General features: G+C 38.3%; 2 protein-coding genes and 1 long non-coding RNA gene across 3 annotated transcripts in view; 1 reads left to right on the forward strand and 2 right to left on the reverse strand.

Annotated features, from left to right (window-relative positions):
• Positions 1-8,556: 8,556 nt before the first annotated feature.
• On the forward strand, positions 8,557-9,790 carry LOC129763274 (uncharacterized). Its single transcript, XM_055762171.1, has 3 exons — positions 8,557-8,791; positions 8,847-9,065; positions 9,508-9,790. The coding sequence occupies exons 1-3, from the start codon at positions 8,559-8,561 to the stop codon at positions 9,641-9,643; spliced, it is 588 nt and encodes a 195-aa protein (XP_055618146.1). The 5' UTR covers positions 8,557-8,558; the 3' UTR covers positions 9,644-9,790.
• Positions 9,791-10,374: 584 nt separating this feature from the next.
• Positions 10,375-11,292, reverse strand: LOC129762850 (uncharacterized). Its single transcript, XR_008740726.1, has 3 exons — positions 10,816-11,292; positions 10,711-10,760; positions 10,375-10,651 (listed from the first exon to the last, which is right to left on the reverse strand). It is a non-coding gene; the product is annotated as an uncharacterized LOC129762850 (long non-coding RNA).
• Positions 11,293-17,482: 6,190 nt separating this feature from the next.
• The window catches only part of LOC129762534 (vacuolar protein sorting-associated protein 18 homolog), a 61,697-nt gene continuing 59,053 nt past the window's right edge, over positions 17,483-20,126 (reverse strand). Inside the window, exons 3-4 of the mRNA XM_055760923.1 lie at positions 17,852-19,328; positions 17,483-17,794 (exon numbers count right to left, since the gene is read on the reverse strand). Coding sequence (XP_055616898.1) covers positions 17,556-17,794; positions 17,852-19,328 — 1,716 coding nt within the window. The 3' untranslated portion in view covers positions 17,483-17,555. The remainder of the gene's footprint in view (positions 17,795-17,851; positions 19,329-20,126) is intronic.

The raw sequence follows: 20,126 nt of genomic DNA on the forward strand, positions 1-20,126 counted from the left end.
GCACCGTAAGAAAGCTAAAATGACCCTCGGAAGATTGTCTAATTCCAAGGGTAATAGTAGCAAGAAAAACGAATCCGAAGGCTCCTTCTCAACCAGTTCCTGGTTGCAGCAAGGATTTTACGTCATTACCCAGAGAAGAGAGAAATAAAAACGCTGCTCCTCGATCTTCTCGTAGAAAATTCGCGTCTAATCGAGGATTGATAGCTTTTTCGGACATTGTGGATTTCATATTAAACACGTTCAAAATTCAAGACCCCCTCAGAAGCCTTATTTCTGCCTTGCTTCCATCTTTAAAGTCTTATCTTAAGCAATTGACTGCTTCATGGCCCCTCCTTGCATCAATCATATCTTTCGATGGATAATTCATCTAACGTAGTAGAAGATATGATCAATGTGCTACAATGGAACTGCCGTAGTCTAGTGCCTAAACTAGACTCGTTCAAATTTTTACTTCAAAATTATGATTGTGATATATTCGCTCTTTCCGAAACATGGCTTTCTTCTGACACAGAACTCAACTTCCACGATTTTAATATTATTCGCCTGGATAGAGATGATTCCTATGGAGGAGTACTTTTAGGGATCAAAACGTGCTACTCTTTCTATAAAATTCCTCTCCCAGCTCTATCAGACGTCGAAATCGTCGCTTGTCAAATAACTGCAAAGAATAAAGAACTCTGCATAGCTTCAGTATACGTTCCCCCGAATACTTCCATTAGCCGTAGTCAACTTTGGAATCTAATTTCGATTCTCTCAACCCCAGTTCTAATTTTGGGTGACATGAACTCCCATGGTACTGGGTGGGGCGATCTTTATGATGACGCTAGGGCGGCTATTTTTTACGATTTATGTGACGATTTCAACTTGACTATCTTGAACACTGGTGAAGTGACACGAATTGCAAAACCTCCGGCTCGGGAAAGCCGACTCGATCTATCTTTGTGCTCAAACTCGCTATCATTAGATTGTCAGTGGAAGGTCATCAATGATCCCCATGGTAGCGATCACTTGCCAATCAATATATCAATCAAGTGTAGCCCGCAATCCACTGAACCATCTCGAGTTCCATTTGATCTAACAAGGAACATCGACTGGCAAAAATTTGCAACGGCGGTAACAATCGGTGTCGAATCAATAGATATACTTCCACCATTGGAAGAATATCGATTCTTCGTCGATTTATTGTATAAAAGCTCACTGGAAGCACAAAAAAGAAAAGTTCCAAGTGCTTCATTTAAAAGAAAACCAGCCACTCCTGGCTGGGACGATGAATGCACAAAACTGTATTTGAAAAAATCTGATGCTTTCAAAGCTTTTCGCAGACATGGAACATCCACACACTTCGAGGAATATTCAAAGCTTGAAATACAGCTGAAACAATTAGTTAAAGCAAAAAAACGCGGTTACTCGCGCAATTTCATCGAAGGTCTTTCTCGTGAAACCTCAATACTCACCTTGTGGAGGGTAGCTCGCAACATGCGTAACCGCTCATCTACCAACGAGAGTGAAGAATACTCCAACCGATGGATATTCGATTTCGCTAAAAAGGTCTGTCCAGACTCAGTTCCAGCCCAACATATTCTTCGAGAAACGTCTCTAAGCGGTGGACCTCTGGACAGACCATTCTCAATGCTGGAATTTTCTATGGCTCTTCTTTCATCGAACAACTCTTCACCCGGAAGCGATATGATTAAATTCGTTCTTCTAAAAAATCTTCCCGATATCGCGAAAAGACGCTTGCTAGACTTATTCAATACTCTACTAGAAAACAATATTGTGCCACCCGAATGGAGACAGGTCAAAGTGATAGCAATTCAAAAGCCTGGCAAACCAGCGTCTGACCATAACTCATACCGTCCGATTGCTATGCTCTCGTGCATTAGAAAATTGCTGGAGAAAATGATCCTTCGAAGACTCGATCAATGGATCGAGACAAATAATTTGCTATCAAGTACACAATTTGGGTTTCGCAAGAGCAAAGGAACAAACGATTGTCTAGCGTTGCTTTCTACAGATATTCAACTGGCCTTTGCGCACAAGGAGCAACTGGCTTCAGTATTCTTGGATATTAAGGGAGCTTTTGATTCAGTTTCCATAGAAATTCTGTCAGACAATCTGAACAGATGTGGACTTCCTGGAATTTTGAATAACTTCTTGTACAATTTGTTGTCAGAAAAGCAAATGAACTTCACCCTTGGACAGCTGACAACTTCCAGAAATAGTTATATGGGTGTACCCCAAGGCTCATGTCTCAGCCCCCTTCTTTATAATTTTTATGTGAAAGATATTGACAGTTGTTTGGCAGAACAATGCACGCTAAGACAACTTGCAGATGATGGTGTGGTTTCCGTCAGAGGTCCCCATGCCGAAAACTTGCAAAGACCATTGCAAAATTCCCTAGATAACTTGTCTTCTTGGGCAAGGAACTTAGGGATAGAATTCTCGCCGCAGAAAACAGAACTGGTAGTGTTTACTCGAAAGCGGTCCCCAGCCCAATTGCAACTTAAGCTTTTGGGGAGAAACATTACCCAATCATTGACCTTCAAGTACCTTGGTGTCTGGTTTGATTCAAAATGCACTTGGAATACCCACATTACGTATTTGAAGCAAAAATGTCAAAAAAGAGTCAACTTTCTCCGCTCGATTTGCGGCACGTGGTGGGGAGCTCATCCGGGAGATCTCATAACGCTTTATAAAACAACTATTCTATCTATTCTGGAGTATGGCTCTTTCTGCTTTCTCTCAGCAGCTAAAAGTCACCTTCTAAAATTGGAACGAATTCAATATCATTGTCTGCGTATAGCTCTCGGCTGTATGCACTCAACGCATAACATGAGTCTCGAGGTTCTGGCAGGAGTAACTCCTCTACAGAACCGATTCTGGGAACTTTCTCTCAGAATACTGGTGAAATGCGGTATCACGAACACACTTGTGATTGAAAACTTTGATAAAATGCTTCATCTAAATATACAATCTCGGTTTATGAGAATTTATCATCACTATATTTCATCAGATATTTGTCTTCCATCGTTTACTCCAGACCGTGCTCACTTCACCATCAGCAGTTCCTCAATTGAATACGATCTGTCGATGAAACAAGCAATACTTGGGATTTCAGATCAGCTTCGACCAACTTTCATTCCCCGTATTTTTAACCGAAAGTACCAAAAAGTCAATTGCATGAAAAGATACTTCACTGATGGGTCTCGCCTCAATGGATCCACTGGCTTCGGTGTTTTCAATGAAAATTCAAGCGCCTTCCGTAAACTGCAGGAACCTTGTTCCGTTTATGTTGCTGAGCTGGCAGCAATCGACTTCGCATTGGGGATGATCTCCAACAAGCCTGCAGACCATTACTTCATTTTCTCGGATAGTCTCAGTTCGCTTGAGGCTCTCCAGTCGATGAAAACTAGTAGGCACTCATCTTATTTCCTCACAAAAGTGAGACAGCAGATGAGTGCACTGATCGAAAGATCTTATAAGTTAACCTTTGTTTGGGTCCCCTCTCATTGCTCAATTCCTGGCAATGAGAAGGCGGACACTCTCGCAAAGGTGGGTGCCCAGGAAGGCGAATTGTTTGATAGACAGATTTCATACGATGAATTTTTCCAATTACTGCGCCAGAGTTCCCTCTTGAGTTGGCAAACCGATTGGGACACTGGAATTCTTGGGCGGTGGTTATATTCAATTATTCCAAAAGTTTCTTCGAGAGCGTGGTTCAAAGGTTTGGACTTAAGTCGTGACTTCATTCGTGTAATGAGTAGACTTATGTCCAACCACTACTCGCTAGATGTGCATCTCCACAGAATAAATCTTGTTCAAAGCAATGTCTGTCGGTGTGGAAACGGTTACGATGACATCGATCACGCAGTTTGGCAATGTACGGATAATTACGCAGCCAGAGAGTACCTTTTGAATGCCCTTGAGGTCCAAGGAAGACAACCCTATGTTCCTGTTGGAGACGTGTTGGGAACTCGCGACATCTGCTATATGCAGTTGATCTATATGTTTGTGAAACGGTCTAGTATAAGTATTTATGGCTTTTGTGTTTCTCTTTTTCGTTATTAGTTTGTTTGCCTTGTCCCCCCATCTCACCGTCGCCCACCCTCGACAGCTAGTCGAACACCAGATGCTATCCCTGGTCATTATGCACAATGCTACAGTGCGTGCGGCAACCCTCGGTTGAGACAACGATACCTCATATCCATATCCCCAACCTGACCCGTCCCACAAAAATTTTGCCCTTTTAACCTCGAGTAAACCGCGAGTATTCGGTCGAATCCTACTAAACATAGAAATTAGTTGAAACTTTGTATAAACAAACCTTGAATTAGCGGCTCCGCAAAGCTTATGCGATTGAGCCTTACAAATAAATGAACTGGATAAAAAAAAAAAAAACAACCAATAATTACGAAAACAAAATCCGTCTTTTTCCCAAGCATAATATTTTGACTTTAATTTGAAATTTCGATCATCTGCGTCGGTCGAGTAGTTCAAAAGTTATGAATTTTTGTAGTGGAAAAAATGGATAAAAATTGATTGTTCCTATAACTTTGAAAAACCATAACTCAAAAACGCAAAACAAAACGCTCTCTAATTTTTGGATATGTTGTGTTAAAAAAAAGTAAGCTTTCAAGAAAAAATATAAAAAATAGGCGCCCTTGGTCCCGAGACCATCAAAACCACAGAAAACAAATACAATCAATAATAACGAAAACAAAATTCAAAATTTCTGCAACCGTAGTATTTTTCCATAAAAGACCTTATTTCTTATTTCCTTTAATTGGATATGTCGACCATCTGAATCGGTACAGTATTGCAAAAGTTATGAATTTTTAAAAAGCGATTCTTGGGAAAAATGAGAAAAAATGATTTTTGAGACCCCCCTAAAATGGAAATGGTCAGCCTAATAAAAAAATTTAAAAAATACGGGTCTAATGTTTTGCGATGAAGAACAAAATTATCACTTTTGGCAAAAATCTGAGAATCACTGTATCGGTTTAGCATGGAATGCCTGAATTACAACATTTATTTCGATTCTAGTTCGGTCACAATAGGTAAATAAACAAATCCTGAGTCACGATAACGTTTGTTCCTTTTATAGGAGAAACGCTTGACAGCATGGGGAAAAAAGTTGCAAAAAAATTGTTTTCATGCAAAATGCACTTGAAAAAAATATTCGATTGGGTCCGCATGACCCAGAACACACGGTGTGTTTGTGTGTTGACATGGAAAAAATGCTTCCCTATCATGACAATGGGGGATTCGTCTAAAATGATGAGCAAATAAAATACACCTCTTTATCTGTTCTGAACGAAATGAGCGCCAATCATAACCAATCAATTGATATCATAAATTTATAATTTGAATTTATGTAACATCCGCTATTATTAGCAATTTGAACGAGTGCTAAATTTAATAGAGCGTGGCGGATATGTTTAGTTACCCACATCAAAATACCAAGAATATGTGTAAACTTTCCTGAAAACATGCTTCTAAAACTAATTCTAAACTGACTCATAGCCTCTGAGTTCATGCAATTTTTGCAACACGAACTAAATTTCTAGTAATTTTTTGTAAAAAAGTATTCTAAAGAAATAAAAGAAAAGAAATAAAGAAAAAAAGAAATAAAGAAATGTTCTAAGAGGAATAATTTTTCTCCGTGCATGAAAGGAAATGAAGAGCAATAAATACTGCGACAACGTGTGGTGTGTTTTGTACACGTGCTTGAATTATAATCATCATGTTGGTTTTTGATGTGAGAAACGCGTGTCATCTTTATATGTTTATGTTTGTGTATCATTGGGGGTGTTTGAGATAAACATTGAACACTAGCGAAAAGCATGTTCGTGTAGAACAAAAACATGGACTTTGAACATTGCGTACACATGTGTAATTGTTTTCGGGTGTACCCCAAAAACACCGATTTTTGTATTGCATCAAAATTCGATTTCCACTCAATGACAGAGTCTGAAGAATCTGAAAAGAAAAAGTTAAAGATCATCAATCATCAAGATCATCAATCTACCCGTCATTCACTTTTCTGTTGATGATGTTGCAAACACCATGGACGATCTTAACATCAAAAAAGGATGTGGTATAGATGGCATACCATCCCTGTTACTACAAAAATGCTCCACTGAACTTGCGAACCCTATTGCTCGCCTCTTCAACAAATTGCTTCGGGAAAAAACTTTTCCAATGGCTTGGAAAACTGCTTTCGTTGTTCCTATACACAAATCGGGAAACTGCAATCAGGTAAAAAATTATCGAGGTATATCTATGCTGTGCTGCCTAAGCAAGATATTTGAACGACTAATGCACAATGTGGCATCTCCAATAATTTTCAATGGGCAACATGGGTTCATGAGGCACCGTTCAACCACTTCGAATTTAATATGCTACATCACCGCACTATCACGTGAGATAGAAGAGAGACGGAAAGTTTATGCGGTGTATGTCGACTTCGCGAAAGATTTTGACACAGTCCCACACTTCCTAGTAATGGAGAAAATGAAATGTATGGGCTTCCCTGACTGGATAACGGAGTGGATTTCATCATACCTTTGTGGTATGATGAAATGTGCACAGCACATGTCGTCGTCAATGTAGCTAAATCCCGTAGCTTTTATGTCACGTCCGGCGTACCACAAGGAAGCGTTCTGGGTCCACTGCTGTTCAACATATTCATGAACGATTTGTACTCACTGCTTTCAACGCTCAAGCTCTCTTTTGCCGATGATCTTAAAATATACCGGGTGATTTCATCTCCGTTGGACTGCGTAGTTCTTCAAGAAGACATTAATTCAATCGCACAACGGCCATCTGCAATCTTGGAGTCACGATAGACTCAAAACTGAGATTCAATGACCACGTAGGCATTATGACTGCCAAAGCTTTCTCAGTACTGGATTTCATACGCCGCCACGCGTACGAGTTCAGCGATATACATGTTCTGAAAATCATGTACTGTTCGTTGATCCGTAGTATTCTTGAGTACGCTGCTCCTGTCTGGTCCTCCTTCTACGTAGTTCACAACCTGAGGATTGAACGGGTGCAGAAAAAGTTTATCCGTTTTGCACTAAGACAGCTACCATGGAACGACCCACTGAATCTCCTCCCTTATGTCGACCGATGCAAGCTCATTGCGATGCGATGTTCATTTTTTATGTACTGCAAGGACATATCGACTACCCTGACCTTCTAGCTCAGGTTTCTCTGAATATTCCTAATCGACGCTTGAGGAATTCATCTCTACTATCGGTTCCATTCCATAGGACAAACTACGGCTACAACAACCCGCTAGATTCATGTATTCGTCTGTTCAATGTTGTATGTGATGTTTTCGACTTCAACTTGACGAAAAATGCCTTTAAAAATAGAATTAACAATTACATCTAGTCTATAAGTAAATAATTCAGTCTGTACTAATAGAAAACGGTGTTGAAATCTATATAAATAAAAATGTAAGACAGAATCTGTTGGTAAGCGGAAAACCCGAAGAAGGGGTGGTCCGATTTTAGCCTTCGTTATTTTGTTGTATTCGTCTCTTCCCTTAGATCAATATAGTGGAGAGAAAAACCGGAAAATTTTCGGAAAACTCTGAAGGAAGGTCGGAAAATGCGGAAAACTGAATTCCCACATGTTCGAAAATTACATCATAATAAGCGTTGTTAGTCCATTTGATGTTTGCGCGATCGTAATTGATCTTTGTTCGTAAGTGGAAATGGATTTTCAGGTGAAATAACGCATTTCCATATCTTATATCTATTAATAAAAATGGAAGGCCAAATGTGTTGATAAGCGCAAAACCCGAGGAAGGAATGGTTCAATTTGAGTCATCTATATTTTGTCATCTATATTGAATTCCCATATGTTCTACAATTAGCTAAGCGTTGTTAGTCCGTTAGATGTTGGCGCTAACGAAATTGATTTTTGTTCGAAAGTGGAAAAAGTTTTCCAGACAGAATAACGCATTCCTATATCTTCTATCTATATAAACAAAAATGGAAGGCCAAATGTGTTGGTGTGACCTAAACTCGAGGAAGGAATGCTGTCTTTGTTTTGTAATATTCTCGGTATCAAACATGTGTTCCATGCAACGGAGAAACATATTATTTCCAAATGCTTGAAGAGTCTTGAACGAGAATTGTGTCTGAAAATAATTTTATATTATAAGGACTAATTTTTGTAGAAGTACTAGACAATTTATAGTAAAAGGAAATTGTAAAGGGTCGCAGGGTAATCAATCAATGAAGAGTTCAGTGATTGGACTCACTAACGTTCACTTAGTAAGAAAACGTGGATGTTTGAAAGTATTCAAATCAAAAAACCTATTTTGGGCGGGACGAAGTTCGTCGGGTCAGCTTGTAAATATATAAATTTGTAAATGCTTGGAGCGTCGGTTTTTCCTATAATTTCACTACCTTTGCATCACGTCACGGTAGATATCGACACTGTACCATTGTCTTCGAGAATTTTCCGTTAGTCCGAAGAACTTTAGTTTCGAATCGCAGCAATCCGTGTATTAAATTTTCACATTTGAATTCTATTCACCAATGGAACGTTACTGCCAACAGTGCGGGAAAGACAACCTGAAAATGGCATACAATTTTACAACTTTATACCTTGAGTTATGCGCGGAATTGTTAGTAAAGGTGTTTCCAGAAGCTTCGCCAGTCTTGAAGAAGTATACGGTCAAGATTGAGCAGAAATCGAGCTCCTTTCTCGATATATTTTGTAAATCAGCGTTTTTGATGGCCATTGTACTTGGTTTAATTTTATTTCGACGGTGAGTAATGAAATAGCCTAGAAATAACTTGATTTCAACAAGTATATTTTTGCAGCACCATTATTCCAAATTACAACTATAACTTAATCGAGAGAATGTTAGCTGATATGAGGGTTGGCATTCTACGAATGGTTAACATTGATTTTTTACCGAACATTAACCCTGATGCTGTACAGGCCACAGTGAAATCAGAGGTAGCGAAGAATCGGAGCACATTTCCACTGAGGAATCGACAGAGAAAACACAATTGGCCTGATTCTACGCGGCGTGTGAGGTGAGATGACTATTGTCACGCATACCACGCGATTCCACCAGACGTATGCCGTGAGAATTCTCACTTGAATGAACTCTCACCGTATTCCCGCTCTCAAATCTACGTGACGATTGTCACATGAACTGCGATTTCTAGGTGACAATCGTCGATATGTCTTGAGGTGTCGACAGCGCATAAAAACAAATGAAAAATGGAAGAGAAATGCTAAGAGTCGTTTTTGGTCTTAAACAATCGATAGTAATGGTATTGTATGTATCAATAGAATCAATTTATCTCCAATTCACAGTGCTATTGACAAATTGCAAGTAGTTTGAATTTCTTGTGATATCTGTTATCCCTCGATCGGACGAATAAGCATTCCGGAAATATTTATATTACATGAAATCAATTTATTTTCTCTTAAATATATATATTACATGGATCTTGTGTTTCATCTATCTAGCCGCAAGTCATCATCACTGGACTGCATATCCATTCCAGAAGCCGTGGTAAACGCCGGAGCCGGATCCAGAGCAACAACTGAGAGCGCAGAGAGCAGCAGCTACGACGGCACTGACTGTAGCAAAACAAATATCTAACCTCTCTGAGCGAAGCAAATAAAATTCTGAGATGCCAGATATTTTTTATCAAATATATGCGATAAAAATCAGAAATATTTGTAATTATGTCCTAATATCAACAAAACCGGCCAGCTTCGTCGATCATTTGGAACCAATAATGTTTTGTCATTATTTTAAAGAGTCTCCAGCAGGAATAAAAGCTTATGACAAAAATAAAATGTCTGCAAATGCGTGAACATATGTGCGACTGTGGCATCTCTGATCCGATTTGGCAACCAGCAGAATGAACACCTTGTCACTTGCAGTTCATTCTCTCACATACATAAAATGAACCTCTCACGGCATCCGATACGACTGTAGGAATAGAGTGAGGAGAACTGCGTGATGATGATGTGACAATTGTCATCTCACCTCACACGCCGAGTAGAATCAGGCCGAATATTTCAAAGCTTCGACATCGACTTCGACTTCAACGGGGCTATTACCCACAATCCGTTTTGCCTGCCAAGATCGGGTCGATGAAATGTCAACAATCGACCTCAAATGCTGCCACCTTGCAATCGAGTTATCGACCTTTCATATGCATTCATCGTACAACTTGACGCCACTTTTTTGCCAACATGTGCAAGGCGTCGACCTGCATGTAACGCTGCTTCCAACACTGATCGTCTCTTGTTTGTATTGGTGTGTTATGAAACATGAAAAGGAAAAACATTGATCGATTTTAAACATTTTATTCAAAAAAACACAAAATGCATATAAAATATAAACAAGATATATAATGCAATCGGTGCATTCGGGTTGTCTGGATTGACGATTCGAATCCAGCTCCTTTTTCTCCTTGACACACATATGTGGCTGAGGAGGTTTCTTCAATGTGCGCGAAGCACGAGATCTCCGATATGGAAAGTTGCTCGAAACACTATCGATGGTCAGGTCCAGATGCTGCTGCTGTTGATGTTGTCCCCTGGAACAGCCACCATGGCTTGAAGGATACTGCTACGGGAAAGCCGATGCTGTTGACTGCTGCAATAGAAGTGGAAATAAGCACTGTGGTGATGGGGGAAGTCATTTTTCTCATTCACCAGTTGATGGAAGCAAAAAAGCCACATCATCCGAACGGGTGTATTCATAGCTGAAATAAAATAAAATAATTAGTATTTTAAAATGTCTGCTATCTAATAGTATACCTGGTAAGAAACCACTTTGGGAGAATCTGATAATGTCACATCTTGCGTTTGTGATTAATTTCCACCTGTGGCGAATCTACACCGTCAGTCTCCCCACACTGTTGATCTGGCTTAGCATCATTCAATTCAATACCGTTCGTGTCCTTACTTCGTTGGTAGAAATGTCTCAGAACGGAATAAACTTTCACTGATATGCATCTGCTCAGTTGTTCCGTATCGAAATTCATTGCTTGTTGTGCCTGCTTCTGGGCAACGTAGTCCGTATGCATATGAACTAGTTTAGCTTCCGTGTTGGACCCAATTGCGTTCAGAAATGCCGCCGGTAGCAATCCGTTCGTTCCAGATTCATAAAGTAAAAACCTATCTATTCCACAAACTCCAAACTGAAAAATAAAATAAAATGAAAATCAGAAAAAGATTCCATACTCACCAGTTATATGATCCGGTTGTTTTGGTGTGAGATGGCAGTTCATCGTTGAAGAAAAAGTGATGCCGATTCGTTTTGTTAATCATTCTGTATTTTCGACCAACGAATTTTCGATGTTACGTATTTGGGGAATAGGCATGACAGTATGGATTTTCAAAAGGAATAAACACACTTTTAAAATAAAAATTATGAATGAACATTATTTTTCTCAAATGAAATTAGTACTCAATGTAAATGAAAATCACTATTGCATGCAAGTGATGAAAAAACGTCATACAAAAATTATGCCTGAAGATAATTTTATATTATAAAGGTAAGTTTTTGTGAGAATATCTGAAAATTTATAGAAAATAATTTAAACTAAGGTCAGGAAAACGTACTTCAAGTAGATAAATAAAGCCAAGAAACAATTTTCATACAAATTCTACCAATTTGAAACTGCCTTCGGGCCGACTAATCTGATAGAGAAAAGGTTCCCTCATACAAACTAATGGCGTATCCAGATGTCAACATCGTACCGAATAGGCACCAGCGTTACGGTCAGTGTTAGGTCGATGATTTTTTCGTCGATTGGATTGTGGGTAGTAACAGGGTTTAGACATCAATTGAATATAGGCTACCCAAAATCAAAATCAATATGGCGTCATTTGTTTACCAACGTTTGTTTGTTTGTGAAGTGTAAACGGTAAGGCCCATAATCTCTTGATAAATAAATACTCCAACTATCAAATCTACGTTTTCTATTTAATTTTTCACATTTAACTTTTTTGCATACCAAAATAACAGGAAAGTACTTATTGTTTGAAATATGTGACATTCGGTTGAACAATTAATACAAAAAAAAAGTGCAGCTCAGAAAATACATGATTCGAAGAACACATGTTTTTCATGGGAAAATAATCTTCCGAAATTTTATAACATTTGGCAACCTTCACATCTCGCTTTCCTATTATCTAGCACTTGGTCGACGAAAATGCAGAAAGAAGAGTAAGAAGCCAGTTGTCACGTCTTGTCTTAAAGGCTGATTTAGACGATGCCAATCAGCGCTCCAGTTGAAGTATCCAGTGAATAGAGAACAGACACTCTGTTCAAGTTAGAGGCCAATTACTTGTTCGATACTGGTACAAGTAACTTGGACAGAGTGTCTGTTCTCTGTTCACTGGATACCTCAACTAGAGCGCTGACTGGCATCGTCTAAATCAGCCTTTAGGAATAAACCAGCTTTGCAAAAACATAGCTAATATGTGTTCATTTATTCCGTAAGGGTTTCAATAATATCCTGACTTACAATAAATTTTTGATGACCATTTTTGTCTGTTGCATTTTTTCGAATGCGGTCTTTAGTATTGACGACCCTACGTTAGATTTACAACCAGATGGCGAAGCGAGTAATGTGATGATTTTGGTTTCAAGTTCGTTTGAAAATGGCTTGGCTTGGTATAAGTGTTGTTATTAACATTGTTTTTACTAGGCGAACGAAGGGTGGCATATGTGCGCTTCTGCAGTATATATATGCGCTTCAAATACTGCAGATCCTTCTTGTATCTGCCAAACGGAACCCCCTGCACAATCAATGATATCAACAAACTTAATATGACATCGATTGCATCGCCATTATCCACGGCATGAGCCTCTGGAAATGTCCGGAAGTTAGTACTCATAACCAATATGCACTATCAAACTTAAAAATTTCGAAGATTATCTATTACCAGTCGCGTGTTGAATCCATTGTAAATATACAAAAATCTAACCTTCTTACCATTTACTAACGGCATTTAATGGTTAAAATGAAATTAAATAGAGATTAACTAAAATAATCACGACCGAATAGCCATAAGTTCTGTCAGTGAAGTCACGAGTGTAGAAAACGAACCAAACCAAGTTGGACCATGTTGGAGTAAACAACAAAATTATCTATATATATATATATTAGGGTGCCAATGAATGTATGGGAAAAAATCGACCCTAAAATTTCAAAAAGTTACACTATACAAAATGTTCACCACCTCGAAAAAACACCCTCTTCAAAATATAAGCTCAATCGGACTTAAGGGAGAGTCGCGCAAAGCGGTCAAAGTTTGAGTCGGGGTTTTCGAAAATGTTGTTTTGATGCCAAATGTCTTAAAATTGCATGAAACGTCGAGATCTAGTGTCATCTCGAAAAATTTTTTTGCTAAATCTAACACTAAATCTCGACGTTTCATTCAATTTTAAGGCATTTGGCATCCAAATTTTTTTTTTTCGAAAACCCCGATTTCCTCTACTCCCCCCTTGGGTGATTTTTCGATTTTCAAAAAACTCAAACTTTGACCGCTTTGCGCGACTCTCCCTTAAGTCCGATTGAGCTTATATTTTGCATATGGTGTTTTTTCGAGGTGGTGAACATTTTTTTTGGGTAACTTTTTGAAATTTGAGATGACCATTCCCTAATATATATATATATATATATATATATATATATATATATATATATATATATATATATATATATATATATATATATATATATATATATATATATATATATATATAAATGTTTTGTTCGTTTGTGTATGGTTCAAAAACTCGAAAAGTACCGAACCGATTGGGCTTAAAATTAAACACGTGTACAATTCACTTCAAGGAGTGTTGTTACGACATTAAACTTGAAAAAATTGATTTTTCATATAACCATAGTTCATTTCTGAAATTGCCCAGCAAACATTAAATCGCAGAACAAGCGTATATATAACAGCATATGCCCTAAAATTTGCATATGCATGCAAAAGTGGAGGCCATATACATACATGGCAAATGCTTACCGAATTTGTTTGGATGAATATGCAACTTTGACCGGCTATAATAGCGATTATGTTGAATTGAAATGCGATCTAATATGAATATATTCATGATTTGTCAAAGCACCAAATACGACTTTTGCCATACTCATATACGATTTATTACAGACATAGAAAAAGCAAATGGCGCAAAATATTTTCGTGAAATGTTTATTTGATCCTCACGAATCGCCATTTTTATATATGAGTATTTTTTGTATTTTTGTTTGAAAACTGCTGCGATGTGGATTCGAACTCTGGTCGTCTGAATTATCATTCACCAGCTATCTCGCGCGGCTATCTGAAATTTAATTCAACAGCAGTTAAAACTTTCGAGTGCATCAGCATTTCATTGACATTTCAATATGATGTAATATGTTCTTTATTAGAATCTAATATGATTTACTGTTTCATGATTTTCTTTAGCATGCAACACGATTTACTACAGTACTGAATCGATTTAAATTATACGCTTATACGACACACAAACTGGATCAGCGTAATATACGCATATGATGCGGATTAAATATATTTCACGACAATGTACATCATAAAATTGATGTTTATTATACCGAATTACGACTTCATTTGATAATGGTATATAAAATCGAGCGATTTCAAATATACACGATACATACTTTGATTGATATTATATGCGATTATGATTTATTCGGATTTCTTGTAAGACTTGGCACGTGCAAAATTATACGATTTAATGTTTGCTGGGTGCCCAGCAAACATTAAATCGCATAACAAGCGTATATATAACATCATATGCCCTAAAATTTGGTTGGCATATAATGCGCCTAACTGGCATAAGCATGCAAAAGTGGAGGCCATATACATACATGGCAAATGCTTACCGAATTTGTTTGGATGAATATGAAACTTTGACCGGCTATAATAGCGATTATGTTGGAATTGAATTGCGATCTAATATGAATATATTCATGAATTGTCAAAGCACCAAATACGACTTTTGCCATACTCATATACGATTTATTACAGACATGGAAAAAAATGGCGCAAAATATTTTCGTGAAATGTTTATTATAGCCTCACGAATCGCCATTTTTATATATGAATATTTATGTTTGTAGAAATAATAATTGTTTGATTGACTTGTGTTGGGAGTGGAAAATGAATGTTTAAAATGGCACAGATTGATGTTTGGTGAAAACTTTGGTGAAAAAAATATTTTCGTGAAATGTTTATTTGATCCTCACGAATCGCCATTTTTATATATGAGTATTTATGTATTTTTGTTTGAAAACTGCTGCGATGTGGGTTCGAACTCCGGTCGTCTGGATTATCCACCAGCTATCTCGCGCGGCTATCTGAAATTTAATTTAACAGCGGTTAAAACTTTCGAGTGCATCAGCATTTCATTGACATTTCAATATGATGTAATATGTTCTTTATAAGGATCTAATATGATTTACCGTTTCATGATTTTCTTCAGCATGCAACACGATTTACTACAGTACTGAATCGATTTAAATTATACGCTTATACGACACACAAACTGCATCAGCGTAATATACGCATATGATGCGGATTAAATATATTTTACGACAATGTACATCATAAAATTGACGTTTATTATACCGATATGCGATTTAATTTGATAATGGTATATAAAATCGAGTTTTTACATTTTATGCGATTCCAAATATACACGATACATACTTTGATTGATATTATATGCGATTATGATTTATTCGGATTTCTTGTAAGACTTGGCACGTGCAAAATTATACGATTTAATGTTTGCTGGGTGAGCTTCAAATGAAAATCGACTATTTCGCATTAAGGGGGTATTCTAGTCTAGAAATCTGAAAAAATCGAAATTTTTTTTTTACCATATTTCTGTAGTTTAGGCATTCAAGAATATACTTTAGAAAGGACTTATCGAAAATCCTATTATTTACCTAGCTAGAGCCATCTTAGTGATGTGGTATCTAACCTGTTACGGCCATCACAATGAACTTCAAACGCGTTTCTCTCGGAACTAGTTTTTTTCTAACTGGCGTACACGATATCTCAAGTTCTACTGAACCTATTTATGTCAAATTTATATGAAAATAATCTGCATACATCTCTCTATCGCATGAACCAATAAAAAATTATAACTTTTTATTTTACTATTTTTAAAAAATCGGTAAACGCAAAAAAAAAACGTTTTAAACAGCATTTTTGTTTTCAAACGGCCGCCATTTTGTTAAAACCCATGTTTTTGACTTGTCCGAGGTTCATGCCATAGCGACATCTTTACTGATTCAGAATCTGTTCGATTTTTTTGTTTCAGATAACCAGAAGGACTGGAATCGTGTACGCCATGGCACAACCTTTTTTTGAACACCCTCACTTCACCAGCATGTAACTATTCTAATTATGAATATTTTTTTTCCGTCCTATTTTTGTTTTATTGTTGAAAGATAGATAAACGAATAATGATATAATGGATAGTAAAAATATTCTTTGTTTTATTTTTACGGAGTTAGAAAAAACGTCCGAAATTCGTGTCTCTACACTAGAATACCCCCTTAACACAAAACCTATCACGAGGGGTCAAATAACCCATTGTAAGCTATCAATCAAATTTTTTTTTGAAAATTACATTGTCACAACATAATATGCCTACACTACTTCTCTTAAAACATACAGCGAATGTATTTTTTAGTGTTACTCATCTCTTGTTATTTTTTTACTGAGAAATTTATGTAATCTGCCCAGTTTCCAGCTATGTTTACAAATTTTGACCGCTGTATTTACAGGTTATGTTGAAAAAATACCTAGTCATATTGCCCCAAGCAGGTATGTCCATTCCGCCCCGTACATTTACGCTCAATGAAAATGAAATGATCTTTTACATTAAACGGCAAAGCAGCACAATAAATCACAGGAAATGTTCAGAAATAATACCAGTACGAATTGATATAAAGAGCAGAGTCATAAATTTCAGTATGAAGCGTACAGTGCTTATTTTCTTGATTGTTTTTCTTATATGGTTTTCGTGGTAATCAGTCAGTGTGGGATTTCTTTCAATATCTTTATGAAACAATTAAATTTGAATACGATTCTCACGAAGATACTCAATAGGAGTAGTTCTAACACAGTTGCTGGAAAATAAATGTTATTGGATTAATAACAAGCCCAAACGAAGGGTGACCCATTTCTCCCCGCCTGGTGATATTGTCCCTACTTACCCTAATAATCTAGTCCTACGTTCCTACGGATATATCCCCGACACTAACCACCCGTATTTTTAGTCTAAAATCTTTTAAACTGAATCATTCAATCTTCATATGATTTTGGCGCCATTGGGTGTTAATTAGATAAGAGAGTTGAGAGTGAGAGATAAAAAATGTGTACTTACTGCTTCTTTATTATGTCGGATTGAAACTATTACAACATACAATGATATTATTATCACAAGTACTTTAATGAGAATAAGAATATACATCAATACATAAATGATTATTACTACTATTAGTTTATTGCCAATCACTGTCCACTTTCTCCCAATTTTCGATAAAGGTTCGGTCAATCGTATTAATCATCACATCCCCACAATACAGACAATCCGAAGCAAGAATATCCTCAATTTGGTTCTTCAAATACTCCTTGCTGGAAGATATGGTGTCGGCCGTTTGGCTTCCCGTATCCAACGGTTGATTCTGCGCCACAGACAGCTGTTGCTTCAGATGCATCAAATGGTTCACCACTTCTGGACCTGAAAGAAATGGATTTTTTAGATTGTGATATTATTGTCACAAATGCCGACACTCACTCAATTGCGGCAGAAGCTGACGCTCGAGGCACTCCCCGTGGAACTTGTGTCCACAGTGAAAGATGAAAAACGGTTTCAGCAAGAGGTAAACCCCACAAACGGCGCACTGCTCCTGCGCACCGATCGTAACCGATCGATTGCGGAAAGATTGCAGCTCGGAGCGAACGCGCTCCGCGGACTTGGCCGATTCTTCCATATCCTTGCGCTGTTCCTGGATTTTAATGTTGTACTCCTTCAGTGACTCACAGATCGCTTCCTTGAAGTGATCAATTTTCTGGAAGTCGGAAAAGTACGGTAACAGGTCCTCTATGCGAAGCAGATCGCACTCCTTGAGAATCTTCAACGCTTCCTGGACGTTCTCGTGTTTGCTTCGGATCTCCTCCTCGGCGATGATTAGCCATAATTTCTTGCGAAGATTGCGATCCTTTGGTTGGGAGGCGGTTGCCTTGGCTTGATTGATGTCGAAGGAGAGGGCAAGCTCCACCGCCGGAACCCACATTTCTAGCAGACACTGGAGAAAAACACTGGCGTCCTTAATTTCATTTTTCAGAGCGATTCGCAGCGCGTAATGCACATCGTAGCTAATCATGGAGATGTCTTTGCCCTGCGTTTCCAGGAAGGTTAGTAATTTATCTTTGAAGTGCTCACTGTACAGCTGGATAAGGTAGTTATGAATCGCTGGTTCCGAGCAACCGGTGGAGTGGATACAGTATTCGAGAAATTTAACAATCTCAGCCACATGCTTCGGACTGTCCAAGCAGAGCAGCGAGGGGATTAGTTTGATCGGATCGAGTCTCTTACCCAAAGCGATCAGCACATTGATCATCTCGACCGGGAGTTCCTCCATTATTACCGGAGCATATTTGTAGATCAGTTCCTGACGACTTTGCGCCCGCAACACTGCTAGGGCATCATCGTATCGATTCTGGTTGATATACTGCTGGATAACACTTTCATAATCCTGATGAATCGTTGTTAGTGCCGTCAAATTGTGACTATCCCCATGGGATGCCATCAGATCATAGATAACCGAACGGTTCTTCTTCATGCAATCCACCACGATGGCAGTCTGCATGAACGCATCGAACTCCTTCTGCAGTTCCCGCTCGCGCTCAGCATTCTCCCCGGCACATCGCGATATTTCGACCAGATACAACTCCACCATCCACACGATTAGCATTGTAATTTGCGTCTTCTCCTGGGGCTTCAGCCGGACGAGGCGATTTTTCAAATACAGCATTAGTGCATCGTTTTGATTGCGCAGCAGAAACTTCAGGCAGACTTCTTCGAAGCTAAGTTGCGTGCTGGAGTAGATGCGAGCCGCCTCCAGGAAATCGCCAACATCGAAGAACGATTGGGCCTGCTTGACCAGGACGATATCCCGATGGGCGGGGTTATCGTTGCAGTACTGCAGAGCAAGATCGAACTTCTGGCGGTCGGCGTACAGCCGCCAGGCGTTGCGCTGCTCGTTGGTGATCTGAAAATGTGTGAGACTCAGTTGAGTTTCGAATCATATTCACAAGGAGTAGACAAAAAAAGTTCGAAAATAGACTTGAATTGGACGGGAAAATGGTTATGTTAACGACCGCAATTTTGACGTAGGACTACGTCTTTCATTTCCATACCAGGGTGTAAAATCAAAGTTTCGAAAACGAAAGCGTTACGCCGGAGACCGAGATTTTGAGCGTTAATAGCTCCTAAACAACTGAACGAAATGATATGATAAACACTTCATTCGAAAGATAAAACGTCTACGCGTTATATACTTGTTACATTTTGATCCAAAAACTTGTTTCAATAGCATTAAAATTGCTTTCAAAACAGGCTATTGAAAGCACCAATCGGTATATAAGCGAGCGCCGTTCGGAAATCCACTCAGTTATAATTAAACAACGATTTGAGCATGTTGTCGCTGTTGTGGTGAACTTCGTTCATCATGAAAGCGCTGATGAACGGTGTCACCAAGAGCTTGGAGAGTGATGCCACGATGTTTACTCAACAATTTCTCAAACGAGAAATGGGTGTTGTGAGAAAGGATGAGCGAACGCAAAAATTATGTAGACTGATTTGATGCAACAGATATTTTGTCTTTTGGAAATGGAATACAAACCATATCACATTACAAGCAATGTATTATGTATTATACAACTTTTGTGTGATAGCTTCTTTTGCTGAATATTGTGCCTCCAACGTAACGCTCTCGTTTTCGTAGCCCCAAATATTCATTTATTCATTCATTCAGAATTGATTCAGATGCAACTAAAAACAAATTATC

The sequence above is a fragment of the Toxorhynchites rutilus genome, chromosome 1 (assembly GCF_029784135.1).
Source record: "Toxorhynchites rutilus septentrionalis strain SRP chromosome 1, ASM2978413v1, whole genome shotgun sequence".
Classification (NCBI taxonomy): Eukaryota; Metazoa; Arthropoda; class Insecta; order Diptera; family Culicidae; genus Toxorhynchites; species Toxorhynchites rutilus.